At 43.9% G+C, this 26498-nt stretch overlaps 1 protein-coding gene and 1 long non-coding RNA gene across 3 annotated transcripts; one reads left to right on the top strand and one right to left on the bottom strand.

Annotated features, from left to right (window-relative positions):
* Window positions 1-1449: 1449 nt before the first annotated feature.
* Window positions 1450-19595, bottom strand: LAMTOR3 (late endosomal/lysosomal adaptor, MAPK and MTOR activator 3). Of its 2 annotated transcripts, none has more exons than XM_073589447.1 (7): window positions 19460-19595; window positions 15226-15260; window positions 10037-10071; window positions 9708-9766; window positions 8295-8428; window positions 7302-7365; window positions 1450-1904 (listed from the first exon to the last, which is right to left on the bottom strand). In XM_073589447.1, exons 2-7 carry the CDS (start codon window positions 15232-15234, stop codon window positions 1831-1833), a joined length of 375 nt encoding a protein of 124 aa, XP_073445548.1. In that variant the 5' UTR covers window positions 15235-15260; window positions 19460-19595; the 3' UTR covers window positions 1450-1830. The 2 variants fall into 2 exon arrangements, with proteins under 2 accessions (XP_073445548.1, XP_073445552.1); XM_073589451.1 differs by lacking the exon at window positions 19460-19595 and adding an exon at window positions 17574-17619.
* On the top strand, window positions 19523-24703 carry LOC141100774 (uncharacterized). Its single transcript, XR_012234772.1, has 2 exons — window positions 19523-19614; window positions 21863-24703. It is a non-coding gene; the product is annotated as an uncharacterized lncRNA (long non-coding RNA).
* Window positions 24704-26498: the final 1795 nt, after the last annotated feature.

Here is a 26498-nt window from a genome sequence, read left to right as displayed (position 1 = left end):
TTTACCATGGCACCGATAAGTCTGTGACTCTCCTTCCATGCAGCAGCTAGATGCCACTGACTAAAGAGCAGCTTTCCTCCCGCAGCCCCGCCAGCACATCACAGAAGAGGAACGAGCTTACGCCTTCCCACACTCAGACCTACTAAAAGGGAGCTGAAAAATTGCATTATAAGCAGAATGTGTTCCACACAAAATTACTGCTAGCATATTTTTTTCCCGTAATCTTGTCCGTATTAGTCTTAAGACCACAAGCCTTGCTTCCTCAAAAGATGGGGGGGGGAGTGCATTATATTATATAATCAAGCTTCGTAGCTACAAAAATGGTCTAATGCTGACATCTAGTGGTGAACTGTTTATTACAACTATCTGAGCTCTCCCCATTGTCACTGCTCCTAGGTGGAAAGCTCACTGAACATAGCTTGCTATTACAGTCTTAAGCTGGAGTCACACATAGCGACTTACCAGCGATCCCGACAACGATATCAACGTGTCAGGATCGCTGGTAAGTCGCTATGTGATCGCTGGTGAGCTGTCAAACAGACAGCTTCACCAGTGATCAGCACAGCTATGCCGAGCACCCGGCGTCGCTGTGTTCGTTAGCGCTGATGCCATATCCCTGAAAAAAAATAGAATTAAAATAAAAAATATTGTTATTCTCACCTTCCGACGTCCCGCGCAGCCATCCTGCCTCTCTCCACACTCCGGTCCCAGTGATCCTTTGCGAGAATGACCACGAGAATGTCACAGTCTTGCGGTAGCGCGACGTCTCGCGGTCGTTCGTGCAAAGGATTACTGGGACCGGGAGCGTGGAGAGAGGCGGGGTGGCTGCGTGGGACGTCGGAAGGTGAGCATAACAATATTTTTTTTTTTTTTTTTTTTACAGCTGATCGCTGGTCTCCTGCCTGTCACACGCAGCGATGCGTGCTGGCCAGCAGGAGACCAGTGACGAAAAATATGTCCAGAAGTTTCTTGCAGCGATCAGCGATACCGGCAGGGGGGCCGGTCGCTGATCGCTGTCACACACAGCGATCTCGCTGGTGAGATCGCTGTTGTGTCACAAAAGTTGTGACTCAGCAGCGATCTCGCTAGCGAGATTGCTATGTGTGACTCCCGCTTAACTGTGTTGATAAGAATCTGTGGGCTGTTCTAGTACTATAAAATATCCCCTTAAATGTTTTCTTCCATTTTCCTCATTGTTTACCAGATACAGTAAACTGAGTGGAGTGTAGGAAGGTGGGACAGAAGCTTCACTCTGATACGTGCACTCACACTCAGTCGCCCTCTATAGTGACCATGAGGACGACTATCAGCAGGGGGAGCAAATCGTTCTGGCAGTATTCTGGATTCTACCTGTCCCTGCAGATCAATGGCATTTTAAGCAGCTCTGAGAACACCTAGAATGATTTGCAGAGGTTACTGACCCTGTGCACGCAACATCCTGACTCGCAGTAGGTTTAACATCAGCAACTTGAAATTTAATGTGGTTTCGGATAGCAAAGCAACAGAGAATACACCTGATCCAAATATATGCCTCTGACTGCGTGATACAGTGTTTTTTGCGAGGAATTCATTGGTTAATTGCGCGGTGTAACTACCACTGGACACATCTGCTCCGTAGTTGATAGCTCTTTATCTTAGGGTGAACGTCACATATTAGGGCTGACGCACCCTAATAATACAGAAGTTCTCCTTCATTTCCTTAGCAGAGAGGAATATTACGCAGTGCACTGGGAGAACTGCAAGTACAAAGTGTTTCATTGCTTTGGAAATGGCAACCTTTTTTTTTCCCCCCACACAAAAAGTTCACGACTTATTTTGAGGATCCGCAGATCAAGAATTCTCCACCACTTGCCGAAGCTCTTCAAACAGGGGGCCGAGCTCTTTCTCCAAACTAAGGATCAGACCTAAAAGAAAAAATCATTTTAATAGTGAAAATTGAATGCAGAAGTCATCATTTCTATCTATATTCCAGTTGTTGACAGACGTTATTGATGGCATTTGTTGGCAAGTGTAACTACTGTAGTGGGTTCCAGACATCTTCCATTGAGAGGACACATGAAGCCAATACATTTTGCCTGAAAGGACTCTCCAAAGAGAAGTTATCACTTATTGATTAGTAGGGGAGAAAACGAGGAATTTTATCCCCAACAGGGTCTTTTCATCCTCATTAAAATGGAGCGGCAGTGCACATGCCTGATTGCAGGACCGCTCATTCTCTCTGGAGCTGCCGGAAAAAGTCGAATGCAGAATTCAGCAGCCCCACGGTGAAGAAGTAGCGCGGCGGTTGAGCATCCGTACTAATGGGCATAAAAGGGCTCTCTTTTGCGGGTCGATGCAGGTTGCACTGGTCATATCTACAACGATAAGTTACCAGCTATTTTTGGAGTAGGCGAATACAGTGGCATGTAAAAGTTTGTGCACCCCTGGTTAAAATTATTGTTATTGTGAACAGTTAAGCAAGTTGAAGATCAAATGATCTCAGAAAGGGCTAAAGTTAAAGAGGACACATTTCCTTTGTATTTTAGGGGGGGAAAAAAAATGTAGTTTAAAATCTCTTTTACATTTTACAAGTTACAAAAAGGAAAATGGGACAATGCAAAAGTTTGGGCACCCTTGGAGATTTGTGTGCTCAGATACCCCTGACCAAGGTATCAGACCTTAGTTAGCCTGTTAGGGTTATGGCTTGTTCACTATCATCGTTATGAAAGGTCCCAGCTTTATATAAACCCAGCCTCCTCTAACCTTGTGCCAAAAAGCAGCCGCCATGGGTTCTTCTAAGCAGCTGCCTAACACTCTGAACATGGTAATGGTGGCGGCCCATAAAGCAGGAGAAGGCTATAAGAAGATAGCAAAGTGTTTTCAACCTGCCCTTTCCTCAGTTCAAAATGTAATTGAGAAACTGCAGTTAGTAGGGGGTGAAATAAAAAAAAAATATATACAAATTCTATGTGAATGCATATAGTGTACATTTCAAAATAACGCCGAACAGATTCCTCCCAGACATTTGGAGTAGGGTGTGGGTAACATGTGGCAAAATCTCATCCACTTTGCTACGACTGTAATAAGCTGCCTAGTTTCTGAAAAGAAAGCTGCAGTTTATCAGTCCTGAATAGTGTTGAGCATTCCGATACCGCAAGTATCGGGTATCGGCCGATACTTGCTGTATCGGAATTCCGATACCGACTTCCGATATTTTTTCAATATCGGAATTCGGCATCGGAATCGGAAGTTCAGTTGATTGACGGCCTGACGTCATCATGATGCGCGGTGTGTGCGCATCATGATGCGCCGTCATTTCGGGCCTTCCGGGGGTCTCTGCCGGCCTGCCGGGGGGCTGTGCCGGCCTGCCGGGGGGCTGTGTGGACTGCCCGGGGTCTCTGCCGGCCTGCCGGGGGGCTGTGCCGGCCTGCCGGGGGGCTGTGCACCCTGTGGGGGTCTGTACCGGCCTGCCGGGGGGCTGTGCCGGCCTGCCGGGGGGCTGTGCTGATGTCCGGGGGTCTGTGCAAGCATCGTCCGATGGGACTACAAGTCCCATCGGGCGATGCCTGCTACCATGACAGTGATTGACACATTAGCCAATGATGGGACAGTAGTAGTCCCATCATCCGGCTAATGTGTTAAATGTTAAAAAAAAAACAAAAAAAAAAAAAAAAACTACATACATACTACATGCTACATACATACTACATATATACTACATACATACTACATACATGCTACATACATACTACATGCATGCTACATACATACTACATATATACTACATACATACTACATACATACTGCATGCTACATACATACTACATACATACTACATGCATGCTACATATATACTACATGCTACATACATACCACATACATACTACATGCATGCTACATATATACTACATGCATGCTACATACATACTACATATATACTACATGCATGCTACATACATACTACATGCTACATGCATGCTACATACATACTACATACATGCTACATATATACTACATACATACTACATATATACTACATGCATGCTACATATATACTACATACATACTACATATATACTACATGCATGCTACATATATACTACATACATACTACATATATACTACATGCATGCTACATACATACTACATACATACTACATATATACTACATGCATGCTACATATATACTACATGCTACATACATACCACATACATACTACATACATGCTACATATATACTACATGCATGCTACATACATACTACATATATACTACATGCATGCTACATACATACTACATGCTACATGCATGCTACATACATACTACATACATACTACATGCTACATACATACCACATATATACTACATACATACAATACATTCATACAATACATACATAGACATACAGTACATATAACATAGAGTAACATACTTACCAATACTTGTCACATTGTTCCCCGAAGCCATTGTCGTCTACGGAATAAATATTAACATAACAAACCACAAAAATACTCACCCACGATCCGAAGCAGTCCACGAGTGTGTCCCACGACGATCTTGGGTAGAGAACTGCAGCATCAGATGATGCTGCCGTTCTCTACGGGCTGCAGGAATCCAATGACGGAAGGTAGGTATCCTTCCGCACTGTATTCCTCCGCCACTTAAAAAAAAAAAAGTCCCTAGTCTCACTTTATGCCATTGCTGTGTGGGAAATTCCCACACAGCAATGGCATAAAGTGAGACTAGGGACTTTTTTTTTTTTTAAGTGGCGGAGGAATACAGTGCGGAAGGATACCTACCTTCCGTCATTGGATTCCTGCAGCCCGTAGAGAACGGCAGCATCAGCTGATGCTGCAGTTCTCTACCCAAGATCGTCGTGGGACACACTCGTGGACTGCTTCGGATCGTGGGTGAGTATTTTTGTGGTTTGTTATGTTAATATTTATTCCGTAGACGACAATGGCTTCGGGGAACAATGTGACAAGTATTGGTAAGTATGTTACTCTATGTTATATGTACTGTATGTCTATGTATGTATTGTATGAATGTATTGTATGTATGTAGTATATATGTGGTATGTATGTAGCATGTAGTATGTATGTAGTATGTATGTAGCATGCATGTAGCATGTAGTATGTATGTAGCATGCATGTAGTATATATGTAGTATGTATGTAGCATGCATGTAGTATATATGTAGCATGTATGTAGTATGTATGTGGTATGTATGTAGCATGTAGTATATATGTAGCATGCATGTAGTATATATGTAGTATGTATGTAGCATGCATGTAGTATATATGTAGCATGCATGTAGTATGTATGTGGTATGTATGTAGTATATATGTAGTATGTATGTAGTATATATGTAGCATGTATGTAGTATGTATGTAGCATGCATGTAGCATGTAGTATGTATGTAGCATGCATGTAGTATATATGTAGTATGTATGTAGCATGCATGTAGTATATATGTAGCATGCATGTAGTATATATGTAGTATGTATGTAGTATATATGTAGCATGTATGTAGTATGTATGTAGCATGCATGTAGCATGTAGTATGTATGTAGCATGCATGTAGTATATATGTAGTATGTATGTAGCATGCATGTAGTATATATGTAGCATGCATGTAGTATATATGTAGTATGTATGTAGTATATATGTAGCATGTATGTAGTATGTAGCATGCATGTAGCATGTAGTATGTATGTAGCATGCATGTAGTATATATGTAGTATGTATGTAGCATGCATGTAGTATATATGTAGTATGTATGTAGCATGCATGTAGTATATATGTAGCATGCATGTAGTATATATGTAGTATGTATGTTGCATGTAGTATGAATGTAGCATGTATGTAGTATGTAGTATGAATGTAGCATGTATGTAGTATGTAGTATGAATGTAGCATGTATGTAGTATGTAGTATGAATGTAGCATGTAATTTTTTTTTTTTTTTTTTACATTTAACACATTAGCCGGATGATGGGACTACTACTGTCCCATCATTGGCTAATGTGTCAATCACTGTCATGGTAGCAGGCATCGCCCGATGGGACTTGTAGTCCCATCGGACGATGCCTGCACAGACCCCCGGAGCCTGCACAGACCACCGGCAGGCCGGCACAGCCCCCCGGCAGGCCGGCACAGCCCCCCGGCAGGCCGGCACAGCCCCCCGGAGCCTGCACAGACCACCGGCAGGCCGGCACAGACCACCGGAGCCTGCACAGACCCCCCTGGCAGGCCGGCACAGCCCCCCGGCAGGCCGGCACAGCCCCCCGGCAGGCCGGCACAGCCCCCCGGAGCCTGCACAGACCACCGGCAGGCCGGCACAGACCACCGGAGCCTGCACAGACCCCCTGGCAGGCCGGCACAGCCCCCCGAAAGGCCCGTACAGACCCCAGAGAGGCTGTACAAGGGCAGGAAAGGGTTTTTCTTATTCCGATACCGGAAGTCCCATAGACTTGAATGGGACTTCCGGTATCGGAATCGGCGATACCGATACTTTTTTTAAAGATCGGCCGATACCATCCGATACGATACTTTGAAGTATCGGATGGTATCGCTCAACTCTAGTCCTGAATAAACATCACTTAAAAAAAGGGTTGTGCAGATTGGAAAAGAAATCTGAAATTCTTCAGATATTTAAGCTTACTAACATACCAGAGTTACAAAGGTGCCCAGATCGCCAGATATCTGCCCCGTCTTAAGAACTCCACTACTGACCCTTTGCTGGCATGGCATCAGCGCTGTGCGCAAAGGGGGCTGTCAGACCCTCTCACTTCAATAACCGAGCCAGCCCCGTTCTCTGTGTGTGAATTGGCTGTGGTGCAGAAGGTGGCTGGCTCAGCTACTGAAATCAGCCAGCCCCCTGCAAGCATGTGAACAGCACAAAGAGGAAATAAGAGCTTTTATCCTGTGTCGAGCACAAGTTAGAAGTGGATCTGCTAAGACAGGGGTTGAGAATAGGAGACAAGAGCACTTTTTTGAAGTCTAGTATAAGTTGTATATCTTTCTAAACACCTAGAAAGAATATTTTAAGGACAGTTTATTGGTATTTTTGTTATGTTATGGCACTGACTGCACAATTTAATTTTTTTTTTTTTTTTTTGTTACTGAATACAGAATTCCTACAGGATCATTGAGGGATTAGTAGTTGTATCTCATCAACTCTGACAAGATCCAGGACCTATTTCATGGAGATGGGGGGACAGGGTAGATGAGATTTTCTCCTCTGCTTCCAGGTGGGATATTCTCCTTTTACAATGCACGTTTTATCCGGCTAGACATGGAAATAACACAGAAGGACACATACCTGTATTGGCATTGCTGCTAGCTATGAAGCTCACAACTAATGGCAATCTGTTAAATTGGACAACCTGAAACATAAATCAATAACTTACAGTCAAGAAAAATTAAGTGATACTTATAGCCTCCATATTCCCAAGCTGTGTAAAGGGTTTTCCCATTATGTAAATAGTGTTTTACTGTACAATGAACATGGAAAACACTTTCAATGGATCCCTATGAGCCTTAATGTGGGGAATCCATGGAGAAAGTGACTTCAGTGCAATGAGGACCGAAACAGGAGGATGGGCCTATTAATATGTCTATTACCACCAGCACTTTACCCACAATCGTCATAAGAAATGGAATTAAAAGATTAAGTGTTTCATCAGGGTGCAGCTGGTTCTTTTCACAAAGTCTTGGACCACCGACACAATTTGTTATAAGAAAACAAACCACGCTTTACTCACCCGCCCCGATGCAGGACTGAGTCTCTACCATCACTCCCGTGTACATGGAGCTATAGAGCTCACTGATTGGCTGCCACACTGGATACAGCCGCAGAGACTCAGCAGCGGAACAGAAGAGGGCGAGTAAAGATGTATTAGCATCAGCCAATTTTGCAATGTTTTTATAACAAACTGCACCCAGGGATCAAGATTTTTTGAACGGGGGACAATCCCTTAGAGAAATTTGGAAAATGTTTACAATCTTTCTATATATCTGAAGCTAACTGTATAGCAGCTCGGACCTGGTAAAATTGTAGCATCCATTTTCTAAAAAGATAGTTATAATTAGAAGTTAATTTTTAATGAATAATACATGTTAGATATAACTCATAAGTACAACAAAACCGATACCTGAGGCAGAATTAAAATACCTGCCCCCAAAAAACCTCAAAACCAGAAGACGATATTTGAGGATATGGAGAGGCTGAATCTGGTTGGGATGAGCACGTCCATTACCGGTTGGGATAATCGCACCCGATGCTCACAAAGCTGTACTGTACAGCCTTACCTACCTGATACGTGTTGTAGTAACATATGATGCTTTTGTTTTTGGAGAGTCCCAGCTTGCTTCCCTGGTCAGTGGCCAGTGCAAATGTGGATAGGAAACATGGCCTCAGAGCGTGCTCAGGCGAATTCTCATTTGCAACTGATTAAAAGAAAACAGCAATAAGTGTTTAAATGTGAACAGTCTATAATCCAGTCTCCTACTTTTCATAGATGAGGTGCAAGAACCCCAAAGTGGCTGAATACAAATGGAGGATTCTTGTTTGGCTTTATATCTTAAGTAGTGATGAGCGAGTATACTCGTGACTCGAGATTTCCAGAGCATGCTCGGGTGGTCTTCAAGTATTTGGATGTGCTCGGAGATTTAGTTTCTGTTGCCGTAGCTGCATGATTTGCGGCTGCTAGCCGGCCTGAATACATGTGGGGTTGCCTGTTTGTTAGGGAATCCCCACATGTATTCAAGCTGTCTAGCAGCCGCAAATCATGCAGCTACGGCAACAGAAACTAAATCTCCGAGCACTCCAAAATACTTGAAGACCACTCGAGCAAGCTTGGGAAATCTCGAGTAACGAGTATGCTCGCTCATCACTAATCCTAAGTCATGTGGCATGGCTTTTTACCATCCTGCAGCAAATGCATGTACCTGTATGTTCATGCAGGGATAGGTGGCTTCTTTCCCCAGTATGTGGTGCGACTGTTGAACAGCCTTGAGACATGCAGCTGTGGCGACTCGAGCATAGTTTTCGAGCATGCGGAAAATGCTCTTAGCACTCAAGCATGCTCGGATAACACCTTATCTGAGCACGTTCAATCATCACTAGTGCCCGGCACTTGATCCAAATGCTGTTTAACTATTTAGGTGCTGCTGTCAATCACCGACAATGGCAGTGTAATAGAGCAATCACTGTTTTGCAGTATATATTAAAGGATCATAGTAATCATGTTCCCTGAGAGTTATAAAAATTAAAGTAAAAAAAATTGCATTAAAATTCAAATCACCTCCCCCCACCTTAAAAACAATGAAAGTGATTTCCAATATCAGATGATTTTGATGCAGTTTTTTAAGCTAAAACCAAAAGTGGATTAAAAAAAGGAGACATCAACATTATTCATTCCCGGCTTTAGCTTCAAAAACCACACAAAAAAAATCTCAAAATGGAAACAAACCCTTAATCTCAATTATCATTATGGCTCCAGTGTTCATAATGATTAGATTGAGTTCTAATATTGGCAGGAACAAATCTCCTGGTCAGATAGGTCCTTGTGTGCACAACTGTGGCTCACCATATTCACATGATGAATTTGGAAATTTGAGATAAAAGTTGATGTGTAACCTGCCTGTAAGAGTGAGTATATGGGCCGAGAACCACATTACAGCACGACTGCCAGCATAGATGTGTATGGCCATTCTAGCTCCTTACCTTTAATTACAGGTACCCCATCTCTGTCTGACACTACAATGGCATGAAGTCCTTCAACACTAATAAAACAACAATCAAAAGGTTATGTTGGTAATGGACATTACTCAATAGAAACCTCACATCAGAATGTACATTGTCAATGAGCGAGCGCATGGGCATCCGGATCAGAAACAGAGGACCGCGAGACCAGGCTGCATCGTCAGAGAGGAGGGCAGAAGTATTGTCATTCAGACCTTAGCCATACACTGGTGAGTTCAGGTCTTACATTATTAAGTGTAATGACTTAATAGCATTCACTACTCATAACAAAAACTACGGAAAGAAAGTACCTTGGAAGTTTTTTGTACAGGAACCTTCTCAAGTCCTAGGAAAACAAAAAAGCAGATGAGTATGGGTCCTCATATCTAAGCAATAATATATCAGAGTGTGAACAACCCTTCAGGGATAGTTCTAAACTACCTATTACCCAGAAGAAAAATATACCCTATTTAATTGATGTATTAAAACATGACTTCTTTATTTTTGCTAAAAAGTGGTCAAGAATTAAAATTACTGTAGTGGGCATTTATTGTTCCGATACATAGATGGTTTTCCTGATATTGGAACACCTCTCCAATCAGCTACAAATGCTCATCCTTTTTATATTTATATGCTTCCCTATCTAGATGATGGCTGCAGCCCATGAATCTATGTAGCGCTTTATAGATCTATGCCATTAGTGACCACCAATACATCTTTTTACTGACCTGCAATAGAAGAGACTAGCATCCCCCGATGGGTGACAATCCAGCACCTGTCGGCTGTACGCTATAGCTGACAACGTGCTGCATCAGCCATGACCAGCGTTGGCACAGACTATGGTCATTTAACCCCTTAAATGCTGCTGTAAATAATGACTACGATATCTAGAAGGTTAACAGAGAGTGGGGGCTTCCTCTTTAAACTCATTGACACCCTGAGATCTTGATCGTGTGGTTCCTGACACTTATGGCAGTTCACGGCCAAATAATGGCCTTAAAGTCTAGCAGCAATAGTGGCATGTTCAAAAGTTCTCAATTTAGGTGGTAAAAAGAGTTGTCATGCCACTTTGCACCTGAAAGGTTAATGAACTACCTGAAAGCAACTTTGATTACATTGAGGGTTGCAGTTTTTAAAAGGGTATCAGTTTTGGGGGTTTCCAATCTCAAAATCAATGGGATATGTTGAAGCATTCCAGAGTTATTACCATATAAAGTGACATGTCAGATCTAAAAAAAATTGGCCTGCTCAATAAGGGGCTATTTAATTTTCTTTCCTACAGGAGCCACTTAAGATGCTAAAAGACATACATTCTGATATTTCTGGTACCGGAATAGCCAGTACTGGAGATATCAGATATCATTGTCCATGTGTCAGTGTGTCCATGTGTGTAATACATGATGCTGTATCCTTACTCGTGGCAATATTTTTGGCATTTTTATGTTTTGAGTATTTTTTTGTATCCAGAGAAATAAAAATTATTTTGTTAAGGTGATCCCTATTCGTATGCATACTCCTTTTAATCCTTGTCTTTCATACGTAGTAAGCATGAGGTTGACCCCTGACAACTACTAATTCTTATCATTGTGATGCCCACTACTATCTATATTACAAACTGTCTTCAGCACTCGGCGCCGGGGAACAGCCCAAACTGTACCACTGTTTCCTAGGCGCCGGTAAGTGTGGTATTGATGCGGCACATGGAGAAGAGAAGAAAAAAAAAAAAAGTATGCATACGAATAGAGATCGCCTAAACAAAATAATTTTTATTTCTCTGGATACAAAAAAGAAAGCATAAGTATACAACCATAATATTAAAAACATTAAAATGCCAAAAAGATGGCTAACAAGAACCTGACCAAATATGGTCCTCCCCAGGACATGAGTAAGGATACAGCATCAAAAACGATAGTAAATATCAATATTTTTCGACAATGTGAATGCAAATATAGAAAATACTAAAGCTGGATTACAAGAATTAGAATTCAAACCACATAAAAAACTCAAATAATTTGATGGTGTGCTACCAGCTCTGTCAAATGAGCTATAAATAGATCTACAAAAACTGATAAGCAAAATGCAGATAAATAAAGTCAACAGCTTGGAAGAAAATGCCGTGTTAAAAATTACAGAGCTATTACCAAATAAGATTCCAGCCGGTATAAGCACAAAGGATTCTAGGAAGCCATATGACCATTCAAAGATAAAATGCTATGTGCAGCCAGGGGAGCAGGTACCCCACGCGTATCGACACTGGATAGTGTCTTCCTCAGGGGTGCTGAAGACAGCACTTATCATTGTCCCCTGCGCGAAAATCATAACAGCGAGAGCAGGCAGCGGCTAATGGGACTACTACTTCCATCAGCCTACACCTGCTGCCGCTAATAACAGTGGGAGTATTCATCAGTCGCTGCCTGCGCTATAAATAAAAAAAGGCATAGGTTCCCATGTATTTTTGTAACCAGCCAGACAAAACTGACAGCTGCAGGCTGTAACCTTCGGCTGTCATCTTCAACAAGGCTGGTTATTCAAGAATAGAAGGGTCTCCAAGCTGCTTTTTTTTTTCTTAAATTATTTAAATAATTTAATAAAAGGCATGGTGTCCCATCCATTTTTGACAACCAGCCTTGATAAAGCAAACTGGTATTCTCAGGCTGGTAAGGGGCCATGGAAATTGACCCCCTCAACCTAAATATAGCAGCCTGCAGCCACCCAGAAAAGGCGCATCTTTTAGGTACGTTAATTCTGGCCCTTTGTCCGTCTCTTCCCACTTACCCTGTGGTAGTGAGAAGTGGAGTGATATCAGTGGGGTTGATGTCACCTTCGTATTGTCTAGTGACATCAAGACCACAGATTAGTAATGGAGAGGCATCTATAAGATGCCCATCAATTACTAATCCTACAGTTGTATGGTAAATAAACAGAAAGCAAGAATAAAATATTTTATTTGAAAAACAAAACATACTTTGCATTTTTTATTTAAAAAAAAAAAAAGTTATACTAACCTAACACCCATTCCATTGAAGCACTCATCCCCTGTAATAAAACAAAAATAAAAAAATAACCATATCCCTCACCTGTCCGACGCTGTAATCCATGTCTTGGGATTAATAGTTTTCAACCTGGACGGCAACCACTGATTTCACCACAGTAAGTTCACCGCAGGGCAAAGATCTGTGGTGAATTCACTGAGCTGAACTCAGTGACTTTTTCTCACGGTACTGGGGTCAGCACAGTTCAGCCGGACTGGGAACACAGCAGCCTCAGTGACGTCCCCACTAGTGACTGAGGCTGCACAGTCGCATCTTGGCACCGTCCAGGTTGAAAATTATTTATCCCAAGTCATGGGTTACGGCGAGAACGTCAGATAGGTGAGGGATATTGTTTTTTATTTTTGTTTTATTACAGGAGAAGTTGGCTTCAATGGAATGGGCGTTATACTCACCTGTTATTTTTAAATAAAATGGAAAAGTGTGTTTTCTTTATATTTCAAGTAAGAGATTTTATACTTGTTGTGTCTTTATTTACAATACAACAATAGGATTAGTAATGGATCTCCATTACTAAGCCGTGAACTTGATGTTGCCTTTGTGTTGTCTGGTGACATCAACCCCACTTGCCATCACTACAGGGCAAGGCAACAGAATTATAAGGTTGACTGCTGGTTAGTGGTTTGCCAAGTTATATCTACTATGAACGGCCCACGTTAAGGATTTTTATTGGATACATAATATGCATTAGTTGATTTCTCTCTAGAACCTATCAAGTTAAATCAAATGCTTTAGGCTGGTTTCACACTAGCGTTTTTTTGCGCTGCGTGTGCATACATGCGCAATGCGTCCCTATGTCTAACATGGGTGCGCATTGTCTAGCGTTTGTATGCGTTTTTGTGCGCATGCGTTTTTTTGCAGTGTGCGCCTATGCACGCCAGACGCATCCTGTTGCATTTTCTGTGCGCCCAACCTGTGTGAAAAAACGCATGTGCACAAATGCACACGAAATGCCCAAAAAAAACACATTACAGTCTATGGGAAAGCTGACATGCGCACGTCAGCGTTTAAAAACGCATGCGTTTTTAGAGTCAAACTGGTTAACAGGCATGCACAAAAAATAAGCAAACACATACAAAACGCTTGATGCGTTTTTTGTATGCGTTTGTACTGCGCACGGAGCGCAGCGCAAAAAAACGCTAGTGTGAAAGTAGCCTTAAAAAGGTCAAACACTCCATTTTTGCTATCATTATAGCCCTAGCCCCCTGAGGAAGCCTGTATAGGCAAAACTGTTTGGGGGGGGTGCTATAGATGTGTGTCTTAGCAAAGGGTTGCGCATTTGTAGCCGATTGGAGAGGTGTTCCAATGTCAGGAAACTCTTCAATGTATAGGAACAATACAGTATATAGCAATTTTAATTGTTGACCACTTATTAATGAAAATTAATAAAAGTCATGTTTTAATACATCCCTTAAATAGGGTTTATTTACCCTCTGGGTAATATATCCCATATCTAACCAAGAACAGGATGTAATGCTTCAGAATGTTAACCAATGCAAAGTGGAAATCCTGTTCTCTTGACAGGCAGTGGTCCTGGAGGTAACACCATTCACCTTTTATGGCATATCCTGTGCATAGACCATAAATTCTGGAGTGCACAAAGACCACCGTGAACTCTCGTGCCAGCTCAGATGAGTAGTAACAAGCTGGTAACACGACACACTGTGTGTGTAAGAATACCTGCTGTGCAGAGACGAGTGCCATTACTTGTGCGAATAAGGGCTGATTTCTGCATGCCGGGTACAGTGCACTCGGTTGCAGGCTCGTTACTAATGATCTGATCCGGCACAAAAGTGCACCGTCTGTTCACCGTGACAGAGCAGGGACTAGCCCAGCCCCTGAAACGAGCATCACCGATGAGGCTTTGTTTCAAGGAGGGAGCAGAGACTGCGGCAGTAACCTCAGCCTCTACCCCCTGATAATACTTGGTTTGAATATCCCAGCATGTACTGGGATTCTTAAACTGATCCTCAAAAAAAGATGTAAAATTAAAAAAAGACAAGCAGTTAGATAATGTAGTTAGGGAAGGATAGGGAGGTTTTAATTCAAGTAGATTAGAAAATAGGTCAGATTATGGCATTAAATAGATAGGGCTTTAGGATGAAAAATTTAATTTTATTTCTGTTCACCACTGTATAACCTGCCACCGACTGATCTATTAACAGTTGATCGTGGGGGTGCCGGACCACCACTGCGCCAATATTGATGACCGATATATCCCAAATGGAAGGTCATCAGTTTCATTTGCTCAGAGAACCACTTTAAGGATAGACAGGAGGACAGTTTCCGCTGAGATGCTTCAATCACACTATTTGAGCCAAGATATGTAAACTACTGTATATGGCCCAACATTGTAAATGATTTATGGGGCTATCTTTACCCACATACATTAACATGGAGTTAGACTATAGAAATGTATGTCGAAAATACTGCACATTCTGGTTACTTACTTCAGCCATGTTTTCTCTGAACAATCACCAACAACCTATAGAAAACAGAAATCACACATCGTTGATGAAGACTGTACATACGTTGGAGTGATGCTAGAGACTTTCCATCGCCATTCTTGTGTCTTTTACTCTATACTTTCAAGTACAGAGAGCGAACATGTCACGTCTTTTACCCGCTTAGTGTTCCTGAACCCTGAAGTTGTTAAAAGAAGTGACATGCGTCCGAACACGTGCACAGCCATGTCGCTTTGACATGGCTGTGCATTATCAAAACAACAATCTATGTGAGATAAACTCACTGAAATAAAACGATTCAGATGTTCACAAAACACAATTTAAACCAACTCAAAAAAAGAGTATCTCAAGGATACTCCTTGAGAAAGCCATTTGGGCGAAACGTACGTTGGAGTCATAGGAGCCACGGGATACTGACTACTGTTATTTATTTCTTATCCCTTTTGCTCTTTATGCACCTTACTTTTTGGACTATTTTTTTGTCCGTCAAGCTGTGTGTGTGTGTATATATATATATATATATATATATATATATACACACACACACACAGTGGGTAATTTATATGGATACACCTGGGTATGCCATTTATAAAGTTGGATCCAAAATGGCCGACTTCAAAATGGCCACCATGGTCACCACCCATCTTGAAAAGTTTTGCCCCTCCCATATACTAATGTGCCACAATCAGGAGGTTGATATCACCAACCATTCCCATTTTATTTAGGTGTATCCATATAAATGGCCCACCCTGTAGATTTGCTGAAGGGATTTTTTTTTTATATAGAATTATGATTTGTAGTCCTCCTATTAATGTCCTGCTTTGTACTATGGTATTTCTGACATTGTCTATTTTGTGTTCCCCTGTCATTACATGTTTTTAACCCTTTTAATATTGTCATCTAATAAAACTAAATATTTTTTGTATGACTTTTTTGGTTTATTCAGATATTTTTGAGTCAGTTTAAATGGCTGGGTATTATGCTCATTTTATGGTGTGCTCTTGCATCGCTTCTTTGGGCAGATTCCGCCTGAAAAAAAAAAAAAACGCAGTGCGGACACACATTTAAAGTAGTTGTTTGGGAGTAAAGAATTAATCACATAGTCATAGGGTAGGAATCCATATGATATAAGAGGAGATCTGACACCGAGGTGAATTCGGTTCTGGCGGCAGCCGTAATGTTATCACTGTACAGAGCGGAATATAACAGCCATGTACATTGTTTAGTGGCCACTGCTGGCTATTCCCGCTTGTCATTCACCTTAATGGGAGATAAAGGGCAGCGCTGGGCAGAGGGCACTAAGCAGTGTATGGGACTGCGGAGGGCCGCCATCTGCGTTGCTTATATCTAGAAATCATCAGAGCAGAGACCAGTGGCATTACACGGTGTTAGATGCCCTCTGATTGCATATTGAGGACCTATCCTGGAGATTGGTCATTAACGGTTTATCCGTGAACCAATAAGGTGGGGCCATGCTACTGTACTAAAGGGAACCTGTAGAGAGTGTGTATATATATATATATATATATATATATATATATACACACACACACACACATATACACACACATACACACACACACATATACACACACACACAATCTGCAAGAAGAGAATGAAGTTCTGTGGACCCGGCAGCTGCTCATGGCCAGTCACCAGTCAGCGCTGTATTCGCCCACGGCTCCTACCGACATCCTGCTCTGCAGTGGGTGAGTGCTCCGCATATGTCAGTAAAGGGAGAGACTACGGCGTAATGAGTGCTGCCTGCAGATGACTGGGGGACGGTAGCACTGCACTTCCAGTTAGGACACATTCACACGCTCAGTATTTGGTCAGTTTTTACTTCAGTATTTGTAAGCCAAAGCCAGGAGAGGAACAATCAGAGGAAAAGTATAGGGGTATGTGCAGACGATCAGTAATGGCTCTGGGTTTGAAGTGATTTCAAGAAATCCCATGTCCACTCTGCGTGCAGATGCCCACGGATCACCTCCGGAGACAGACATGCGGCGCGCCTCTCCAGATCACAGCATGTCTATTTATCTTGCGGAGACGTAAGCCTCCAAGATAAATTTCACCCGCACAATGTATAGGACGCGGTGAATCGGCACGGTTCAGTAATCACAAAGGATTCACCTGCGTTCAATACCCGGCAGCGCTCTGGACACAGCAAACATGCACTCCGGCCAAAGAGCTGCCGATTACTGACCGTCTGCACATACACTACAAGAAACCCGTCACCACTTCTGGATTTATCACCCACTCCTGGTTTCGGCTTACAGATACTGATGGAAAATACTGAAATTGTGAACGTGGCCTTAGACCAATGCATTTACCTGCAGATTAGCGCTCACACTGCAGGTAAAGATTTTTGTTGTTTTTAAATGACAGCTTCCCTTTAGGGGAAGTCTATGTCTGTGTGTTCAGGGAACTGAGGCCATTGTGGTCAGTACGTCATGCCAGAAACCAAATCAGGGAATGAGCTGAGAAGGAGTATCAGCCCCGCACGGCCCAGTCGCTAAATAATCGCCGCGGTGCCCCGTCCCGCGCGGCCCAGTCATCGCTACAGGATCCCCGGTGCCCCGTCCCGCGCGGCCCAGTCATCGCTACAGGATCCCCGGTGCCCCGTCCCGCGCGGCCGAGTCATCGCTACAGGATCCCCGGTGCCCCGTCCCGCGCGGCCCAGTCATCGCTACAGGATCCCCGGTGCCCCGTCCCGCGCGGCCCAGTCATCGCTACAGGATCCCCGGTGCCCCGTCCCGCGCGGCCCAGTCATCGCTACAGGATCCCCGGTGCCCCGTCCCGCGCGGCCCAGTCATCGCTACAGGATCCCCGGTGCCCCGTCCCGCGCGGCCCAGTCATCGCTACAGGATCCCCGGTGCCCCGTCCCGCGCGGCCCAGTCATCGCTACAGGATCCCCGGTGCCCCGTCCCGCGCGGCCCAGTCATCGCTACAGGATCCCCGGTGCCCCGTCCCGCGCGGCACAGTCATCGCTACAGGATCCCCGGTGCCCCGTCCCGCGCGGCACAGTCATCGCTACAGGATCCCCGGTGCCCCGTCCCGCTCGGCACAGTCATCGCTACAGGATCCCCGGTGCCCCGTCCCGCGCGGCCCAGTCATCGCTACAGGATCCCCGGTGCCCCGTCCCGCGCGGCCCAGTCATCGCTACAGGATCCCCGGTGCCCCGTCCCGCGCGGCCCAGTCATCGCTACAGGATCCCCGGTGCCCCGTCCCGCGCGGCCCAGTCATCGCTACAGGATCCCCGGTGCCCCGTCCCGCGCGGCCCAGTCATCGCTACAGGATCCCCGGTGCCCCGTCCCGCGCGGCCCAGTCATCGCTACAGGATCCCCGGTGCCCCGTCCCGCGCGGCCCAGTCATCGCTACAGGATCCCCGGTGCCCCGTCCCGCGCGGCCCAGTCATCGCTACAGGATCCCCGGTGCCCCGTCCCGTGCGGCCCAGTCATCGCTACAGGATCCCCGGTGCCCCGTCCCGCGCGGCCCAGTCATCGCTACAGGATCCCCGGTGCCCCGTCCCGCGCGGCCCAGTCATCGCTACAGGATCCCCGGTGCCCCGTCCCGCGCGGCCCAGTCATCGCTACAGGATCCCCGGTGCCCCGTCCCGCGCGGCCCAGTCATCGCTACAGGATCCCCGGTGTCCCGTCCCGCTCGGCACAATCATCGCTACAGGATCCCCGGTGCCCCGTCCCGCTCGGCACAGTCATCGCTACAGGATCCCCGATGCCCCGTCCCGCACGGCACAGTCATCGCTACAGGATCCCCGGTGCCCCGTCCCGCACGGCACGGCACAGTCATCGCTACAGGATCGCCGCGGTGCCCCGTCCCGCACGGCACAGTCATCGCTACAGGATCGCCGCGGTGCCCCGTCCCGCACGGCACAGTCATCGCTACAGGATCCCCGGTGCCCCGTCCCGCACGGCACAGTCATCACTACAGGATCCCCGGTGCCCCGTCCCGCACAATCATCACTACAGGATCCCCGGTGCCCCGTCCCGCACAATCATCACTACAGGATCCCCGGTGCCCCGTCCCGCACAATCATCACTACAGGATCCCCGGTGCCCCGTCCCGCACAATCATCGCTACAGGATCCCCGGTGCCCCGTCCGGCACAATCATTACTACAGGATCCCCGGTGCCCCGCATGGTACATGCAAGTAACGGGCAATGACCGGGAACGCGAGAGGAGCTTCCCCATAACTCACCCGCTGCTTCCTAGCCTGTGGCTGCTGCTATCAGCTGACAGGAAGTCCCGCTCACATGACCTGCTCACGTGACCCGCGTCTTCCTGGAGTTCTGGGCGGCGGCTGTAGGTGACTGTGCGGTGGGAAAGTACGGAATACGGTCCCTCTGTTCTCCGGTAATAGCAGCGGAGCCTACAGCCGCCTCCATAGCAGACGATAACCCGTTCAGGAGCTGACTGCCCCCACCTTTCCTCTCTGCTAGTGCTAGGAAGAAAGCCCTCATATAAGGAAGCGTGTCGGTGGTTTCCCATTGCTCGCTGAGACTGCAGAAAGGGACGATGTCATTAACCCCTTAGTGACCGGAGTGGTTTTCGCTCCCCTTCTTTCCAGAGCCATAACTTTTTTTATTTTTCCATCAATATGGCCCTGTGAGGGCTTATGGTTTGCGGGCGGGGACGAATTGTACTTTTGAACAACAACATTGGTGTTACCATGTCTTGTACTACAAAACGGGAAAATAAACATGTCTAGGTTCTCTTTTGTCTAAGGCTGGTGTGAACGCAGCGTTTCATCCGCATGCGTCCTGCGTGCATATCTTTAACATGGTGTATGCGGGGACATGCGTTTGCGTACGGTTGCGTTGTTTGGCGGAGCACGGCAAACGCATCGCTGCATTTTTTGGGGCTTCAAATATCCGCAGTCATCTGCATGCGGATGAATGTAAAAAATACGCATTACTATATGGGAATGCAAGCGTTCGCCAGAATATACACAAGCCACGCCCATTGAGCGTGGCTTGTGTAAAAAAAAAAAAAAAAAGTCCCCTGGAAATAGCATTGTCCTATGCGCACAAAGACGCAAATGTGAAGCTAGCCTAAGTGGTGAAAAAAAAAAGTCCAAAGTTTGCTAAAAAAAAAAAAAAAAGTTTGCGCCATTTTCGATACCTGTAGCATCTCCATTTTTCGTGACCTGGGGTTGGGGGAGGGCTTATTTTTTGCGCACCGAGATGACATTTATGTGCAGATATAATCTTTTGATCGCCTGTTGTATTGCAATGTCGTCGCGACCAAAAAAATGTAATTCTGGCGTTTTGATTTTTTTTCCCACTACGCCGTTTAGCGATCAGGTTAATCCTTTTTTTTTATTGATAGATCGGGCGATTCTGAACGCGGCAATACCTAATAAGTGTATGTGTGATTTTTTTTTGTTTTATTTTAAATGGGATGAAACTTTTATATTTTTTTTATTTTTTTCATTTTTTTTTTTAATTTAGGCATGCTTCAATAGCCTCCATGGGAGACTACAAGCATCCACAACTCGATCGGCTCTGCTACATATAGGCGATGAGCAGATCGCCTATATGTAGCAGAATTACAACATTGTTATGAGCGCCATCCTCCGGGTTGCTGACCCCCCATCATGTGACGGGAGTTGGCGATGCGCGTAGTTCCGTCCCAGAGGCTGGAAGCGCTGGTTAAATCCCGCTGTCAGCGTTTGTCAGCGGGATTTAACTAGTTAATAGGCGCGGGTGAATCGCGAATCCACATGCGCCTATTGCGGGCACATGTCAGCTGTTGAAAATAAATTTTGTACTATATCATTGATTGATTTGTACCGCTAATTATTTTGACCTTACAATTCTGCTCTGTCCTCCGTTTTCACATTCTAGCTGGTGACCGGTTCATGCAGCATTATTACGTGAATACCCGATTTATTACTCTGATGGCCGCACTGTACAATGCAAGCAATTGTTACCATCCACCTTTCATGTCTCCCCTATTTCCTCATAGATTGTAAGCTTGCAAGCAGGGCTGTGGAGTCAGTAAGCCAAACCTGCGACTCCGACTCCCACATATATTGCTTATATTTAAGTGAAAAATCTATTGTAGTACAATGTGAACATCAGACGTTTAATTATTTTTATGATACAATAATCAAGATATTTAGATAGAACAGAATATATATTTATTGGAATACAACTTTAGAACACAAAAAACTGTAATAAATTGTAAATATGTAATATCGATTACATATATAAGTACAGACCAAAAGTTTGGACGTACCTTATTCAAAGAGTTTTCTTTATTTTCATGACTATGAAAACTGTAGATTCACTCTGAAGGCATCAAAACTATGAATTAACACATTAGTCCAGTCAAAATACGAAAAAAAAATCCTTTACCCTGAACAAATTCCAAGAAAGCGTTTTATTGTTTTTTTTTGGTAGTATTACACGTAGGGAAAAACATACTAAAAGTTTACCAAGATAGGGTTACCACAAAGGGTCCAAATGTGACGTCAAAGAATATGGCCGCCAAAGCTGTAAAATGTTAAATGCGACTCGCCTTTCAGTGTCTATCATATTTCTTTTACAATTACTACTATTATTATATTTATTATTTAACGATATATCTTCTTTTACAGAGCTGAGAATGATGGAAAATCAAGAAACTTGCCCCTTATGTAGCCATGAAGTAGAAGATGACGGAGAAAGAGTGGTGATTGGAGCGAAAGGAGCTGAAGGGATCAATAAAGCCAGTATTGAGAGGGGCGCTAGCACTGTGGTAGCTGCTGGAGCAGTGGTGCACAAGAGATGTCGTATGAACTATATAAACAAGAAGCAAATAGACTAGCATGAGAAAGCTACTTCCGTTCATCGTTCACCTGCCAAGAGAGGTACACGGGTGTCTACTGGATCCTATGATGGCACGACGCAGTGTTTGTTCTGTGGACAAGATCTAGTAGTGATTTCGATGACTATAGCTTTGTTAAAACGGATGGATTTGTAAGGTCCATTTTGTCACATTGCAAACAGCGTAATGATGACTGGGCAATCACCATTCAAGGGAGAATCGCGTACTTTGGGAAGGACTTACATGCTGCAGACTGTCTGTATCATCATTCATGTGACATTAACTTTCGGACAAATTACGGAATTCCTATGCGTCATGGTGGTGGATCTACTACAAAGAAACCGCGGAAGGTAGGGAGGCCGATGAACATGGACCAAGAGCAAGCATTCTTGAGAATGAGTGCATTTCTCGAGGACAACGATGAAGAGCAACTGACTGTCACAGATCTTGCAAAGAAAATGACAGAGTATCTTGTAGAAGGAGACAGTGCTGCCTATAGTAATAAATGGCTGAGGTATAGGCTGGAGGAGAGGTATGGCGATTCGCTATTCATAGCAGTGTGAAGGGTTGCCTAACAATGTAACGTTCCGTGAAAAGACCAGAATAATCCTGTGAAACGTGGAATTATATAATTAACAAAAAAGTGTGAAGCAACTGAAAATGTCTTATATTCTAGGTTCTTCGAAGTAGCCACCTTTTGCTTTGATTACTGGTTTTGCACACTCTTGGCATTCTCTTGATGATCTTTGGTTCCAACCACCGTGTCTGTGCGACGCAGAAAAGATGAACGGATGGACTCTACATGCCTTGTTCCCACCGTGAAGCATGGAGGAGGAGGTGTGATGGTGCTTTGCTGGTGACACTGTTGGGGATTTATTCAAAATTGAAGGCATAATGAACCAGCATGGCTACCACACCATCTTGCAGCGGCATGCTTTTCCATCCAGTTTGCGTTTAGTTGGACTATCATTTATTTGTCAACAGGACAATGACTCCAAACACACCTCCATGCTGTGTAAGGGCTATTTGACCAATGAGAGTGATGGGGTGCTATGCCAGATAACCTGGCCTCCACAGTCACCAGACCTGAACCCAATCGAGATAGTTTGTGGTGAGCTGGACCGCAGAGTGACGGCAAAAGGGCCAACAAGTGCTAAGCATCTCTGGGAACTCCTTCAAGACTGTTGGAATACCATTTCCGGTGACTACCTCTTGAAGCTCATCAAGAGTGTGCAAAGCAGTAATCAAAGCAAAAGGCGGCTACTTTGAAGAACCTAGAATATAAGACATATTTTCAGTTGTTTCACAATTTTTTGTTAATTATATAATTCCACGTGTTAATTCATAGTTTTGATGCCGTCAGAGTGAATCTACAATTTTCATAGTCATGAAAATAAAGAAAACACTTTGAATGAGAAGGTGTGTCCAAACTTTTGGTCTGTACTGTGTGTGTGTATATATATATATATATATATAACACTATGACTTATCACAGCTAAGACAAACCCTAGATCCTCAGGCTACATTCACACCATGGGCATAGCCAGGATCAAACCTAGGGGGGCAGAACCTCATACTGCACACCTCAGCTACTGCAGAACCTCATACTGCACACCCCTACACTTGAAAATAAACCCTGCACCTTAAGATGTGGTGATGAATGCAGTCTATTTATTCCAACTATCAAATTATGTTGATGTGTTAATGAAGACGAGCAATGCCTGTCCTGGGCGTCCTTTTGAGCAGCTATGAAGTGTACCTGACTGATGCTTTAAAAAAAAAAAAAAAGGAGTGTTAGTCTGTGTGCTACCCAGCTTTCATTCTTTTTGGTACAGATAAGATATGGATAGAGCAGATTTCTAATCTTTTGGTATTGAAAACATCTATGAGCTCAAAAACCTTTCAGGTGATGCGGTTTTTAAAAAGTTGATCTGCTTTTGCAGCTGAAAAATGTATCCTGGAAAAGCCCTGTGTGTGAATGTAGCCTTAGATCAGGAATAGAACAGTTATTTATAGGACATTTCATAACTTTCCCAAATTCCTATGAAAAAATATTCAGCACATTCTGCATTGACTTACTGTACCCAATTTATTATATATTTTAGGAGTCAGTCCATTTTATTCCGAATCCACCAAAATGAGCACCGACTCCACAGTCCTGCTTGCGAGCAGGGCCCTCATTCCTCTTTTTATCTGTTGTTTATGTGATTATTATTCCATAATATCTTATTGCCTGTATTAGTCCCCTCTGAAATGTAAAGTGTTGCGGAATATGTTTGCGCTATAGAAATAAAATTATTATTCTAAGTCCTCTTTAACCCCTTAGCGACAGAGCCAGTTTGCAGCTTAATGACCGGGCCAATTTTTACAATTCTGACCACTGTCCCTTTTTGAGGTTATAACTCTGGAACGCTTTAATGGATCCCGCTGATTCTGACATTGTTTTTTCGTGACATATTGTACTTAATGTTAGAGGTAAAATTTCTTCGGTAAGTCTTGTGTTTATGAAAAAAACGGAAATATGGCGAAAATTTTGCAATTTTAAAACTTTAAATTTTTATGCCCTTAAATCAGAGAGATGTGTCACAAATTTCTTAATAAATAACATTTCCCACATGTCTACTTTACATCACCACAATTTTGGAAGCAAATTTTTTTTTGTTAGGAAGTTATAAGGGTTAAAAGTTGACCAGCGATTTCTCATTTTTACAACAAAATTTACAAACCATTTTTTTTTTTAGGGACCACATCATATTTAAAGTCATTTTGAGGGGTGTACATGACAGAAAATACCCAAAAGTGGCACCATTCTAAAAACGACCCCTCAAGGTGCTCAAAACCACATTCAAGAAGTTTATTAACCCTTTAAGTGCTTCACAGGAACTAAAGCAATGTGGAAGGAAAAAATTAACATGTAACTTTTTTTTGCAAAAAATTTACTTCAGAACCAATTTTTTTTTATTTTCACAAGTGTTAAAAGAGAAAATCAACCAATTTGTTGTACAATTTCTCCTGAATACGCCGATACCCCATCTGTGGGGGTAAAGCACACGGCAGAGCTCACAAGGGATGGAGCACCGTTTGACTTTTTCAATGCAGAATTGGCTGGAATTGAGATCGGATGCCATGTTGCGTTCGGAGAGCCCTTAATGTGCCTAAACAGTGGAAACCTCCAACAAGTGACCCCATTTTGGAAACTAGACCCCCCCAAGGAACTTATCTAGATGTGTGGTGAGCACTTTGAACCTTCAAGTGCTTCACAGAAGTTTATAACGTAGAGCCGTGAAAATAAGAAATCCCATTTTTTTCCACAAGTGATCTTTTCGCCCCCAAATTTTTATTTTAACAAGGGTAACAGGAGAAATCATACCCCCACAGTTATTGTGCGATTTGTCCTGAGTACGCTGATACTCCTTATGTGGGGGGGGAACCACTGTTTGGGCGCATGGGAGAGCTTGGAAGGGAAGGAGTGCCATGTTGGAATGCAGACTTTGATGGAATGGTCTGCGGGCATCATGTTGCATTTGCAGAGCCCCTGATGGGCCTAAACAGTGGAAACCTCCAACAAGTGATCCCATTTTGGAAACTAGACCCATTAAGGAACTTATCTAGATGTGTGGTGAGCACTTTGAACCTTCAAGTGCTTCACAGAAGTTCATAACGTAGAGCCGTGAAAATAAAAAGTCTTTTTTATTTACACAAAAGTGATTTTTTTAGACCCAATTTTTAGACCCCCAAAGTTGGTAAATAGTGGAAACCCCTCAATTCTTGCTCCAACCCTAACCCCAACACACCCCTAACCCCAACCCTAATCCTAGTTCACCCTAATTCTAACCCTAGCCCAACCCTAACCCAACCCTAATGGAAAACTGGAAAAAAAAAAAATATATTTTCTTTATTTCGTTATGTTGGCCTAACTAAGGGGGTGATAAACGGGGGGGGGGGGGGTGTTATGTACTATTTTGATCACGATGATAGTTTATCATCGTGATCAAAATGAATGAATGGAATCTGCCAGCCGGAGCCGGAAGATTCCCGGCGGGCGCACTGCGCATGCGCCCGCCATTTTCCCCGGATCCAAGATGGCGGCCCCACCGGAGGACGTCAGCGGGACAGAGGACCACGGAGAGGTACCAGGTGTGCGATCACATCAGAGGAAAGAGAAATTAAATGTAAAGTTGCGGCGCTTTTTTTTTTGCGGTCGCCGTTATAGGGTTAATAATGGCGATCGCAAAAGTGGGGTCGGTAAAAACCGACCGATTCATGTTCTCTGGGGTCTCGGCTACCCCCGGCAGCCGTGACCCCGGAGAAAATCCGACACTGGGAATTAACGGCTCTGTGGTTTATGTACCCTTAATTGCCGCCGTTAAAAGGCGTATCGGCGGTCGTTAAAGGGTTAAATTATTTTTTCTGCATATTTTTTTCTT

This window comes from Dendrobates tinctorius, unplaced genomic scaffold (assembly GCF_039654945.1).
Source record: "Dendrobates tinctorius isolate UK_male_01 unplaced genomic scaffold, ASM3965494v1 ptg000011l, whole genome shotgun sequence".
NCBI lineage: Eukaryota > Metazoa > Chordata > Amphibia > Anura > Dendrobatidae > Dendrobates > Dendrobates tinctorius.
This window is presented reverse-complemented; position numbering and strand designations above follow the sequence as displayed.

What these genes read in the sequence shown, in the direction of transcription:
- LAMTOR3 (XM_073589447.1), bottom strand. An exon ending in CTGTACAAAAAACTTCCAAG is followed by an intron (nt 9,767 to 10,036) that starts GTACTTTCTTTC and finishes TTGTTTTATTAG; the next exon opens with TGTTGAAGGACTTCATGCCA. An exon ending in TGGGGTACCTGTAATTAAAG is followed by an intron (nt 8,429 to 9,707) that starts GTAAGGAGCTAG and finishes TCTTTTAATCAG; the next exon opens with TTGCAAATGAGAATTCGCCT.